Raw genomic sequence first — 12,299 nt, 5'->3', positions numbered from 1 at the left:
GATTGGAGGAGCGGTTGCCTATCAGGGCGAGACCCCGCCCTTCTTCTTGCCCAACCCGCAGATCCCGCCTCCCTCTTCCCACAGCGCCCTTCGGCCGCGGCGCCCCCGCCATTGCCGCCACGAGACGTCGATCAACATCGTCCGGCCGCCATTGGCTCAGCTCGAGGAGCCCCGGCCTCTGCTCTGGCCCACCGGGCACGCCGCTCCCTCATTGGCTGAGCTGTACGTCAATCAACGCCCACGCCCTCAGCGCCGCGCTCTGATTGGTCGATTTGCTGGTGGTTTTGCTTGGGATTGGCCGGCGCGGGGCCTGTGGGACGTTCCCCGCTCCTCAGAGTTAGTGCAGGAGCTACTGGGAGGGCACTGGGGTAACTGGGAGGGCACTGGGGGGAACTGGGAGGGCACTGGGGGAACTGGGAGCACTGGTCCTCCCGCCCGCACGGGGGCGCACTCCCTCCTCACCTTATTTCGACCCCGCCCCCTCGCACTCATTGGCCACAAGCCCCGCGGCTCCAACCAATCACCGCTCTCTTCTCATTCCCGCCATTCGCCAACCAATCATCGCAGACCTTTCATTCACCCCATGGCACGTGAGCGCGCCTTTTTTTTGCTGAGGGGCGAGCCTCGACCAATCAGCGTGAGTGGCGGGAGCCTTCGACCAATCAGGAGAGAGAGGGCGGGGCTCCGTCGTGAGGGGCTGGCCCCGCCCCCTCCCCAATTCGGGAGTCCCGGAGCCCCCTCAGGAACGAAACGGCCCCAAAATGGCCCAAAATGGCCCAAAACCGACCCCCGAACCCTCCAAAACCGCCTCAGTCCGGCTCCAGCGCTTTATTGGAACAACATTTTGGGGTTTGTATTTTTGGGGAGGGGGCTCAGCCCCCCGGTTCTGCCCGAAAAGGGGGAGGGGGTCGCCAAATCCCCTCACGAAAGAACCTTTAAATTGTGAAACCTCCCGAAAATGAGGGGAAATGGGAACCAAAAGGGGGATTTGGGGGGGGTTTGGGGTGGTCTGAGGGGGTTTTGGGGTTCCCACATCAAAACTCCCCCCAAAAATGCAATAAAATCAAAGAGAAAATGGGAATAAATGGGGATTTTGGGGGTCCCGGGGGTTTCAGAGAGCATCAAGACCCCCCCAAAACTCATTTTAAATATTTAACCACCCCCCAAAAAATACTTCAACCGCCAAAAACCCCAATAAAATAAGAGAAACAAAAATAACAAACAGAGTTTTAGGGAAATTTTGGAGGCGTTAACGTAGGAAAGGCCCAAAATAATCTTTAAACAGTTCAACCCCCTCCAAAAAAAAAACCACTTTAAACGTTGGAAACCCCCGAAAAAAGGTGGAAAAATCTCGGAAAAAAGGCGGAAAAAAACAGAAAAAAAGGGGAATGAGGAGGAAAGGAAGGGAATTTTGTGTTTTTTTCAGACGATCATCTCCAGCTGCCGGGCGTACTCGATGACCTGCGTGGCCAGCTCCGTGGAGGGGATCGGGGGGTCCTCGGCCTTCTGCTGCCGCCCCCCGAAGCTGTAGTAGTTGGAGGGGCCCAGCACCCAGCCCCGCTGGGGAAAAAAGGGTGAAAAAGGGGTTAAAAGGGGAAAAAAAGGGGATTAAAAGGGGAAAAAAGGGGATTAAAAGGGGTTTGGGGTGGGTATTGGGGGGATTAAAGGGGTAAAAAGGGGATTAAAAGGGGAAAAAAGGGGATTAAAAGGGGTTTGGGGTGGGTATTGGGGGGATTAAAGGGGTAAAAAGGGGATTAAAAGGAGAAAAAGGGGATTAAAAGGGGAAGAAGGGGATTAAAAGGGGAAAAATGGGGATTAAAAGGGGAAAAAAGGGGATTAAAAGGGGTTTGGGGTGGGTATTGGGGGGATTAAAGGGGTAAAAAGGGGATTAAAAGGGGAAGAAGGGGATTAAAAGGGGAAAAAAGGGGATTAAAAGGGGAAAAAAGGGGATTAAAAGGGGTTTGGGGTGGGTATTGGGGGGATTAAAGGGGTAAAAAGGGGATTAAAAGGAGAAAAAGGGGATTAAAAGGGGAAAAAAGGGGATTAAAAGGGGAAAAAAGGGGATTAAAAGGGGTTTGGGGTGGGTCTTGGGGGGATTAAAGGGGTAAAAAGGGGATTAAAAGGGAAAAAAAAGGGGATTAAAAGTGGAAAAATGGGGTTTGGGGGTGTTTGGAGAAGGTTTAAGGGGTTTGGGGTGGGTATTGGGGGGATTAAAGGGGTAAAAAAGGGGATTAAAAGGGAAAAAAAGGGGTTTGGGGTGGGTAGTGAGGGGTTTGGGGGTGTTTGGAGAAGGTTAAAGGGGGTTTTGGGGTGGGTATTGGGGGGATTAAAGGGGTAAAAAGGGGATTAAAAGGGGAAAAAAGGGATTAAAAGGGGTTTGGGGTGGGTATTGGGGGGATTAAAGGGGTAAAAAGGGGATTAAAAGGGGAAAAAAGGGGATTAAAAGGGGAAAAAAGGGGATTAAAAGGGGTTTGGGGTGGATATTGGGGGAAAAAGGGGTAAAAAAGGGATTAAAAGTGGAAAAATGGGGTTTGGGGTGGGTAGTGAGGGGTTTAAGTGGGTTTGGGGTGGGTATTGGGGGGGTTGGGGAAGGTTGGAAGGGGATTTGGGGGCTTTCAGGGTGTTTTTGGGGTGTTTCAGGGTATTTTGGGGTGTTCCAGACCGTTTTCTGGGTGTTTTTGGGGTATTTTGGGGTGGTTTTGGGCTGTTTCAGACCATTTTGGGATTGTTTTTGGGGTATTTTGGGGTGTTCCAGACTGTTTTTGGGGGTATTTTGGGGTGGTTTTGGGGTGTTTCAGGGTATTTTGGGGTGTTTTGGGGGTGTTTCGGGGTGGTTTTGGGCTGTTTCAGACCGTTTTTGGGCTGTTCCAGACCGTTTTCGGGGTGTTTCCGGGTGTTTTTTGGCTGTTTCAGACAGTTTTTGGGGTGTTTCGGGGTGTTTTTGGGCAGTTCCAGACAGTTTTTGGGGTGTTTTTGGGGTGTTGGGTACCTTTTTGGCGTAGTCGGTCATCTTGCGGGGCGAGCTGAAGAACAGGATCCGCGCGGCCTCGGGGAACAGGATGCGCTCGTAGGCGGCCTCGATGCAGCCCGCGATCTCGTCCCTGCGACGGGGATTTGGGGGGAAATTGGGGGATTTTGGGGCTTTTGGGGGGTTTATCCCTCGATGCAGCCCGCGATCTCGTCCCTGGGATGGGGATTTGGGGGGGTTTTGGGGGGATTTTGGGGCTTTTGGGGGGTTTATCCCTCGATGCAGCCCGCGATCTCGTCCCTGGGACGGAGGTTTGGGGGGAAATTGGGGGATTTTGGGGGTTTCGGGGGGATTTGGGGGGTTTACCCCTCGATGCAGCCCGCGATCTCGTCCTGGGATGGGGATTTGGGGGAAATTGGGGGATTTTGGGGGTTTTGAGGGGTTTCAGGGGGATTTGGGGGGCTTATTCCTCGATGCAGCCCGCGATCTCGTCCCTGGGACGGGGGTTTGGGGGAAATTGGGGGGATTTTGGGGGTTTCAGGGGGATTTGGGGGGTTTATCCCTCGATGCAGCCCGCGATCTCGTCCCTGGGACGGGGATTTGGGGGGAAATTGGGGAATTTTGGGGGGTTTATCCCTCAATGCAGCCTGCGATCTCGTCCCTGGGATGGGGATTTGGGGGGAAATTGGGGGATTTGGGGGATTTGGGGGGGGCTTCAGGGGGATTTGGGAGGGTTTGAGGGGAAATTGGGGAATTTTGGGGGGTTTCAGGGGGGTTTGGGGGAGTTTCAGGGGTTTTGGGGGGATTTTGGGGGGTTTCAGGGGGATTTGGGGGGTTTATCCCTCGATGCAGCCCGCGATCTCGTCCCTGCGACGGGGATTTGGGGGGAAATTGGGGGATTTTGGGGGGTTTTGGGGGGTTTATCCCTCGATGCAGCCCGCGATCTTGTCCCTGGGACGGGGGTTTGAGAGGAAATTGGAGAATTTGGGGAGTTTTGGGGGAATTTGGGGGCATATCAGGGGGTTTGAGGGGGAAATTGGGGGATTTTAGGGAAGCTTGAGCTCAGAGAGGATTTTGGGAAAAAACTGGGGGATTTCAGGGGGATTTTGGGGGTTTCAGGGTGATTTTTGGGGTGATTTTGGGGGATTTTTGGGGTGATTTGGGGGATTTTGGGCTTCCTGACCTGATGGTGTCCAGCAGGATGTCGATGGACTCTGCCAGGTGAGGGTTTGGGGCGGTTTTGGGGCAGTTTTGGGGATATTTCAGGGGGGATTGTGGGGGTTGGGGTTCAGGGTGATTTTTGGGGTGATTTTGGGGTGATTTGGGGGGATTTTGGGCTCCCTGACCTGATGGTGTCCAGCAGGATGTCGATGAAGAAGGTGTAGCTCTCTGCTGGGATGTTGCCCTTGGCCAGGAACACTTTGTTGTAGCTGCCCTCCATCAGGTACTGGGGACAAAAACGGGGTAAAAAACACCAAAAATGGGATTAAACACCCCAAAAACGGGATTAAATACCCCAAAAATGGGATTAAACACCCCAAAAATGGGATTAAACACCCCAAAAACGGGATTAAATAACCCAAAAATGAGGCAAAACACCCCAAAAATGGGATTAAACACCCCAAAAATGGGATAAAACACCTCAAAAATAGGATTAAACAACCCAAAAATTTTATTTCAATTTTAGGGTAAAGCACCCTAAAATTGAAATAAAAGACCCCAAAATGAGGTAAAACGCCCAAAAAATGGGATAGAACACCACAAAAATCAGATTAAACACCCCAAAAATGGGATTAAACATCCCAAAAATGGGGTAAAACATCCCAAAAATAGGATACACCACAAAAATGATAGAACACCACAAAAATGAGATTAAACACCCCAAAAATAGGAGTAAACATCCCAAAAACGGGGCAAACACCCCAAAAATGGGGCAAACACCCCAAAAATGAGGTAAAACACCCCCAAAATTTGGCAAAATCCCCCCAGAGCTGCTCCAGGGACACGGGGTGCCGCAATGAACAGGTCCCCTGTTTCCAAATCACCCCAAAATCCCCCATAAACCCCCCCAAATTCCCATAAATCCCCCCTCAAACCCCCTGAGGACCCCCCAAATCCCCCCAGGACCCCCCCAAATCCCCCCCAAATCCCCCCAGAGCTGCTCCAGGGACACGGGGTGCCGGATGAAGAGGTTGCCCTGGATGTCCAGGCCCCCCAAACCCCCCCAGATCCCCCCCAAATCCCATTAAATCCCCCCAAATCCCTTTTAAACTCCCATAAACCCCCCCCCAGGACCCCCCAAATCCCCCCAGAGCTGCTCCAGGGACACGGGGTGCCGCATGAACAGGATGCCCTGGATGTCCAGGTCCCCCAGATCCCCCCAAAATCCCATTAAATCCCTTTCAAACTCCCATAAATCCCCCCCCCAGGACCCCCCAAATCCCCCCCAAATCCCCCCCAGAGCTGCTCCAGGGACACGGGGTGCTGGATGAAGAGGTTGCCCTGGATGTCCAGGCCCCCCAAACCCCCCCAGATCCCCCCAAAATCCCATTAAATCCCCCCAAATCCCTTTTAAACTCCCATAAATCCCCCCCAGGACCCCCAAATCCCCCCCAGGACCCCCCAAATCCCCCCAGGACCCCCCAAATCCCCCCAGGACCCCCCAGACCTGCTCCAGGGACACGGGGTGCCGGATGAAGAGGTTGCCCTGGATGTCCAGGTCCCTCAAACTCCCCCAAATTCCCATAAATCCCCCCATAAACCCCCCATAAATCCCCCCAAACCCCCTGAGGACCCCCCAAACCCCCCAGGGACCCCCCAAACTCCCACAAATCCCCCCAGGACCCCCCAAACCCCCCCCAGAGCTGCTCCAGGGACACGGGGTGCCGGATGAAGAGCTTCCCCTGGATGTCCAGGTCCCCCAGATCCCCCCAAAATCCCATTAAATCCCCCCAAATCCCTTTTAAACTCCCATAAATCCCCCCCAGGACCCCCCAAATCCCCCCAGGACCCCCCAAATCCCCCCAAATCCCCCCCAGACCTGCTCCAGGGACACGGGGTGCCGGATGAAGAGGTTGCCCTGGATGTCGGGGGCCGGCAGCCGCTCCAGCTCCGTGTGGAACTCGGCCACGCGGTTCTGGGACAGCAGGAACAGCAGGTTCAGCCCCAGCAGCTGGTGCCGCGACGCCGACTCAGGCAGCTCCTCCCTGGGGGGTTCCAGAACATTCTGAGGGGTTCCAGAAGGTTCTGAGCCCCCCTAAACCCCCCCAGTTCCCCCCAGCAGGTTCAGCCCCAGCAGCCGGAGCCGCCATGCTGACCCGGGCAGCTCCTCCCTGAAGGGTTCTAGAATGTTCTGAGCTCTCCTGAACCCTCCATGAGGGGTTCCAGAACATTCTGAGGAGTTCCAGAAGGTTCCAGAAGGTTCTGAGCCCCCCTAAACCTTCCCAGTGCCTCCCAGTTCCCCCCAGCAGGTTCAGCCCCAGCAGCCGGAGCTGCCATGGCACCCTGGGCAGCTCCTCCTTCAAGGGGTCCAGAAGGTTCCAGAAGGTTCTGAGCCTCCCTGAACCCCTCCCACTCCCCTCCTGAGGAGTTCCAGAAGGTTCCAGAAGGTTCTGAGAGGTTCTGAGCCCCCTAAACCTTCCCAGTTCCCCCCAGCAGGTTCAGCCCCAGCAGCCGGAGCCGCCATGGCACCCTGGGCAGCTCCTCCTTCAAGGGGTCCAGAAGGTTCCAGAAGGTTCTGAGCCTCCCTGAACCCCTCCCACTCCCCTCCTGAGGAGTTCCAGAAGGTTCCAGAATGTTCCAGAAGGTTCTGAGAGGTTCTGAGCCCCCCCTAAACCTTCCCAGTGCCCCCAGCAGGTTCAGCCCCAGCAGCCGGAGCCGCCACGCTGACCCAGGCAGCTCCTTCCTGGGGGGTTCCAGAAGGTTCTGAGGGGTTCCAGAAGGTTCTGAGCCCCCCTAAACCTTCCCAGTGCCTCCCAGTGCCCCCAGCAGGTTCAGCCCCAGCAGCCGGAGCCGCCACGCTGACCCGGGCAGCTCCTCCCTGAAGGGTTCTAGAATGTTCTGAGCTCTCCTGAACCCTCCATGAGGGGTTCCAGAACATTCTGAGGAGTTCCAGAAGGTTCCAGATGGTTCTGAGCCCCCCTAAACCTTCCCAGTTCCCCCCAGAAGGTTCAGCCCCAGCAGCCAGAGCTGTGATGCTGACCCGGGCAGCTCCTTCTTGAAGGGGTCCAGAAGGTTCCAGAAGGTTCTGAGCCTCCCTGAACCCCTCCCACTCCCCTCCTGAGGACTTCCAGAAGGTTCCAGAAGGTTCTGAGCCCCCCCTAAACCTTCCCAGTGCCCCCAGCAGATTCAGCCCCAGCAGCCGGCGCCGCCACGCCGACCTGGGCAGCTCCTCCCTGAGGGGTTCCAGAAGGTTCTGAGGGGTTCCAGAAGGTTCTGAGCCCCCCTAAACCTTCCCAGTGCCTCCCAGTTCCCCCCAGCAGGTTCAGCCCCAGCAGCCGGAGCCGCCACGCCGACCCAGGCAGCTCCTCCCTGGGGGGTTCTAGAATGTTCTGAGCTCTCCTGAACCCTCCCTGAGGGGTTCCAGAACATTCTGAGGAGTTCCAGAAGGTTCCAGAAGGTTCTGAGCCCCCCTAAACCTTCCCAGTGCCTCCCAGTTCCCCCCAGCAGGTTCAGCCCCAGCAGCTGGTGCCGCGACGCCGACCCGGGCAGCTCCTCCCTGGGGGGTTCCAGAACGTTCTGAGGGGTTCCAGAAGGTTCTGAACCCTCCCAGTGTCCTCCTGAGGGGTTCCAGAAGGTTCTGAGCCCCCCTGAACCCCCCCCAGTGCCCCCAGCAGGTTCAGCCCCAGCAGCCGGCGCCACCACGCCGACCCGGGCAGCTCCTCCTTCAAGGGGTCCAGAAGGTTCCAGAAGGTTCTGAGCCTCGCTGAACCCCTCCCACTCCCCTCCTGAGGACTTCCAGAAGGTTCCAGAAGGTTCTGAGAGGTTCTGAGCCCCCCTAAATCTTCCCAGTGCCCCCAGCAGGTTCAGCCCCAGCAGCCACACCAACCCGGGCAGCTCCTCCCTGGGGGGTTCCAGAACGTTCTGAGGGGTTCCAGAAGGTTCTGTGTCCCCCAAAACCCACCCAAAACCCCTTAAACCTCCCTAAATCCCACCCAAACCCCCCAAACTTCACCCAAACCTTCCCCAAACCCCAAATTCCCATTTTTTTTCCCCATTTCCAGGGGATATTTTGGGGATTGAGGCTCAGTGGAGCATCCTGAGCAACAACGTCCCCCCAAAAACCCCTTAAATCCCCCCAAAACTCCTTTAAATCCCCCCAAATTTCACCCAAATCCCCCCAAATTTCACCCAAACCTTTTCCAAACCCCAAATTTTAATTTTTTCCCCATTTTCCAGGGGATATTTTGGAGATTGAGGCTCAGTGGAGCATCCTGAGGAAGGACATCCCCCCTAAAACCCCTTTAAATTCCCCCAAACACCCCCAAAATCCCCTTAAATCCCCCCAAATTTCACCCAAATCCCCCCCAAACCCCCTTAAACCCCCCAAAATCCCCCCAAAATCCCCCCAAATCCCCCCAAACCCCCCAGGCTCACTTGTAGTCGAAGTAGTAGCACTTGAGCTGAGCCATGTAGCGCTCGAAGGAGGGGATGTCCTTGCTCAGGATGCTCCACTGCGCCCCGATCTCCAGAATGTCCCCTGGAAATTGGGGAAAAAAATGAAAAATTTGGGGTTTGGGAAAGGTCTGGGTGAGATTTGGGGGGTTTGGATGGGATTTGGGGGGGTCTAAGGGGGATTTAGGGGGGTTTTGGGGGGGTTTTGGGTGGGTTTTGGGGGGATGTCCTTGCTCAGGATGCTCCACTGCGCCCCCATCTCCAAAATGTCCCCTGGAAATGGGGAAAAAATGAAAATTTGGGGTTGGGGTGAAATTTGGGGGGTTTGATGGGATTTTGGGGGATTTAAGGAAGTTTTGGGGGGATTTAAGGGAGTTTTAGGGGGGATGTCCTTGCTCAGGATGCTCCACTGCGCCCCGATCTCCAAAATGTCCCCTGGAAATTGGGGGAAAAAATGAAAATTTGGGGTTTGGGAAAGGTCTGGGAGAAATTTGGGGGGTTTGGATGGGACTGGGGGGATTTAAGGGGGATTTAAGGGGGTTTTGGGGAGGTTAAAGGGGTTATGGGGGGATGTCCTTGCTCAGGATGCTCCACTAGACCCCGATCTCCAAAATGTCCCCTGGAAATGGGAAAAAGTTAAAATTTGGGGGTTGGAGAAATTTGGGTGAAATTTTGGGGAATTTGGGTGGGATTTAGGGGGATCTGGGGCCATTTCAGGGGATTTTGGGGGAATTTTGAGGGATTTTTGATGGATTTTTGGGAGGATTTTAAGGGGGATTTTGGAGCCATTTCTGCGTCTTTTGGAGGAGCTTTTTGGGGGATTTTTCAGAGGTTTTGAGGGAAAATTTGGGGGTATTTTTGGGGATTTTGGGGGGATTTTTGTGGAATTTTTGTGGGATTTTTTTGGGATTTTTAGGGGAATTTTGTGATATTTTCAGGGGAATTTTGTGAGGTTTTTGGGGAAATTTTATGGTATTTTTGGGGTGGTTTTGGGGGGATTTTTGCGGGAATTTTTGTGGTATTTTCAGCTGAATTTTGGGATATTTTTAGGGTATTTTTAGAAGATTTAGGGCGGACTTTTTTGGTATTTTTGGGGGGATTTTTGTGGTATTTTCAGGTGAATTTTGGGGTATTTTTGGGACGTTCTTGGGATATTTCTGGGGTATTTTTAGAGTATTTTGGTGGGACTTTTGTGGTATTTTTGGGAGGAATTTTGTGGGATTTTTAGATGAATTTTGGAGTATTTTTGGAGAATTTTGGGGAGGAATTTTGTGGGATTTTTAGGATGTTTTTGTGTTGTTTTAAGGGGAAATTTTTGGGGTGTTTTGGGGGGATTTTTTGTGGTATTTTCAGGTGAATTTTGGGGTATTTTGGGGTGTTTTTGGGGGAATTTTTTGGGATTTTGGGGGGAATTTTTTTGGTATTTTTGTGGGAATTTTTGTTGTGTTTTCAGGTGAATTTCGGGGTATTTTTGGTTTTTGTTGTGTTTTCAGGTGAATTTCGGGGTATTTTTGGGCTGGTTTGGGGGTATTTTTGGGGTGTTTTTGGTTGGTCATGGCCGAGCCGGAGGTGGGGAGGAAGTTCAGGTCCAGCAGAGCCACCTGGGGGGGATTTTGGGGCCATTTTGGGGGATTTTGGGGCTCCCCGCTGCCCCCCCAGCCCCGCCTCCCTCAGCTCATTAAAGATCCTGGCGCTAATTAATGGCTTGGTGTTAATTAGTGCCTCGGGGTTAATTGGTGTTTACAGGAAATGGCACCAAGGGGGGGTGGGGACACCCCAAAAAAATCCCCGGGACCCCAAAATTCTGATTGAATCGACCCAAAATCGGGGGTCCCCTCACCCCCAGACCCCACAAATCCCCTCAGCCCCCCAAATTCTGCCTGAATTACCCCAAACTTGGGGGTCCCCTCACCCCCAGACCCACAAATCCCTCCCAAAATCTCCGAAATTTCCCTCAAAACTCCCCAAAAAATCCCCCCCAAAATCCCCCAAATTCTGTCAGCCACTTTAGATCCCCCCAAATCCCCCAAAAGTCCCCCCCAAACCACCTCAAACCCCCCAAAAATCCCCCCAAATCCCGCTTATTCCCTCTAAAAATCCCCCAAATTTCCCCAAATCCCCACGGCCTCCTCAAAAATCCCCCCAAACCACCTCAAATCCCCTCAAAATCTCCCAAAAATCCCTCAAATTCCCCCAAAAACCCCCCAAATCCCCTCAGACCCCCCAAAACCCCCCAAAAATCCCTCAAAATCCCCTCAAAATCCCCTTTATTCCCTCTAAAAATCCCCCAAATCCCCTCAGACCCCCGCCAAAGCCCCCAAAAATCCCTTAAATCCCCCAAAAATCCCTCAAATTCCCCTCAAAAACCCCCCACATCCCCTCAGACCCCCCCAAACCCCTCAGACCCCCCAAAAATCCCCCAAAAATCCCTCAAAAATCCCTCAAATTCCCCCAAATCCCCTCAGACCTCCCAAAGCCCCCCAAAATCCCTCAAATTCCCCCCAAAATCCCTCAAAAATCCCCTCAAAATCCCCTTTATTCCCTCTAAAACCCCACATCCCCTGAGACCCCCCAAATCCCCTCAGCCCCCCCAAAAATCCCCCAAATTCCCCTCAAATTCCCTCAAAAACTCCCTCAAATTCCCCCAAATTTCCCTCAAAATCCCCCAAAAAATGCCCCAAGTCCCCTCAGACCCTTCAAACCCCCCAAAAATCCTCCAAATTCCCCTCAAATTCCCTCAAAAATCCCTCAAATTCCCCCAAATTCCCCTCAGATTCCCTCAAAAATCCCCTTTATTCCCTCTAAAAATCTCCCAAATCCCCTCAGACCCCCCCCAAACCCCTCAGACCCCCCAAAAATCCCTCAAATTCCCTCAAAAACCCCTCAAATTCCCCCAAATTTCCCTCAAATTCCCCCCAAAATCCCTCAAAAATCCCCTTTATTCCCTCTAAAAATCTCCCAAATACCCTCAGACCCCCCCAAACCCCTCAAACCCCCCAAAAATCCCCCAAAATCCCCAAAAACCCCTCAAATTCCCCCAAATTTCCCTCAAATTCCCCCTAAAATCCCTCAATTCCCCCCAAAATCCCTCAAAAATCCCCTTTATTCCCTCTAAAAATCTCCCAAATCCCCTCAGACCCCCCCAAACCCCTCAAACCCCCCCAAATCCCCAAAAACCCCTCAAATTCCCCCAAATTTCCCTCAAATTCCCCCAAAAACCCCTCAAATTCCCCCAAATTTCCCTCAAATTCCCCCTAAAATCCCTCAAATTCCCCCTAAAATCCCCTCAAAAATCCCCTTTATTCCCTCTAAAAATCTCCCAAATCCCCTCAGACCCCCCCGAACCCCTCAGACCCCCCAAAAATCCCTCAGATTCCCTCAAAAATCCCTCAAATCCCCCCACATTTCCCTCAAATTCCCCCCAAATCCCCCCCAAATCCCCCCAAGCCCCCCGCCCTCACCTTGAGCCTGCCCAGCGCCTCCCCGCACTTGGCCAGGTTGGGGCTCTTGCGGCCCCACTCTCCCTTGAGCTGCTCGTAGAGGCCGGCCGCGGCCCGCAGGCCGCCCCCGGGCCCCGCCGGGCCCCCCGGGACCCCCGGGACCCCCGGGACCCCCGGGCCCACCCCCGGGCCCGGCCCGGCCGCGGCCCCGGCCCCGTTCGGCACCGCCATGACTGCGCGCAACGCGACACTGCCGCGCCGTCTCCCGGCAACGCCGG

The 12,299-nt window shown here is 54.1% G+C and overlaps 1 protein-coding gene across 1 annotated transcript; it reads right to left on the bottom strand.

The window, feature by feature from the left end:
• Nucleotides 1-813: 813 nt before the first annotated feature.
• PSMD8 (proteasome 26S subunit, non-ATPase 8) lies at nt 814-12,267 on the bottom strand. Its single transcript, XM_064402197.1, has 7 exons — nt 12,043-12,267; nt 10,110-10,182; nt 8,564-8,666; nt 6,009-6,174; nt 4,315-4,415; nt 2,990-3,101; nt 814-1,560 (listed from the first exon to the last, which is right to left on the bottom strand). Exons 1-7 carry the CDS (start codon nt 12,250-12,252, stop codon nt 1,423-1,425), a joined length of 903 nt encoding a protein of 300 aa, XP_064258267.1. The 5' UTR covers nt 12,253-12,267; the 3' UTR covers nt 814-1,422.
• Nucleotides 12,268-12,299: the final 32 nt, after the last annotated feature.

This window comes from Passer domesticus, chromosome 35 (genome assembly GCF_036417665.1).
Source record: "Passer domesticus isolate bPasDom1 chromosome 35, bPasDom1.hap1, whole genome shotgun sequence".
Lineage (NCBI taxonomy): Eukaryota > Metazoa > Chordata > Aves > Passeriformes > Passeridae > Passer > Passer domesticus.
The sequence above is the reverse complement of the archived record's forward strand: the minus strand, read 5'-3'. Positions and strand labels throughout refer to the sequence as shown.

Excerpts from the sequence above, each read along its gene's own strand:
- PSMD8 (XM_064402197.1), bottom strand. The coding sequence starts at position 12,252 with ATGGCGGTGCCGAACGGGGCCGGGGCCGCGGCCGGGCCGGGCCCGGGG. Across the intron at positions 8,667-10,109 it reads CCAAAAACACCCCAAAAATA|GGGACATTCTGGAGATCGGG; the intron begins CCCCCAAACCAG and ends CCCAATTTCCAG. Across the intron at positions 6,175-8,563 it reads TGCTACTACTTCGACTACAA|GGAGGAGCTGCCTGAGTCGG; the intron begins GTGAGCCTGGGG and ends GGAACCCCCCAG.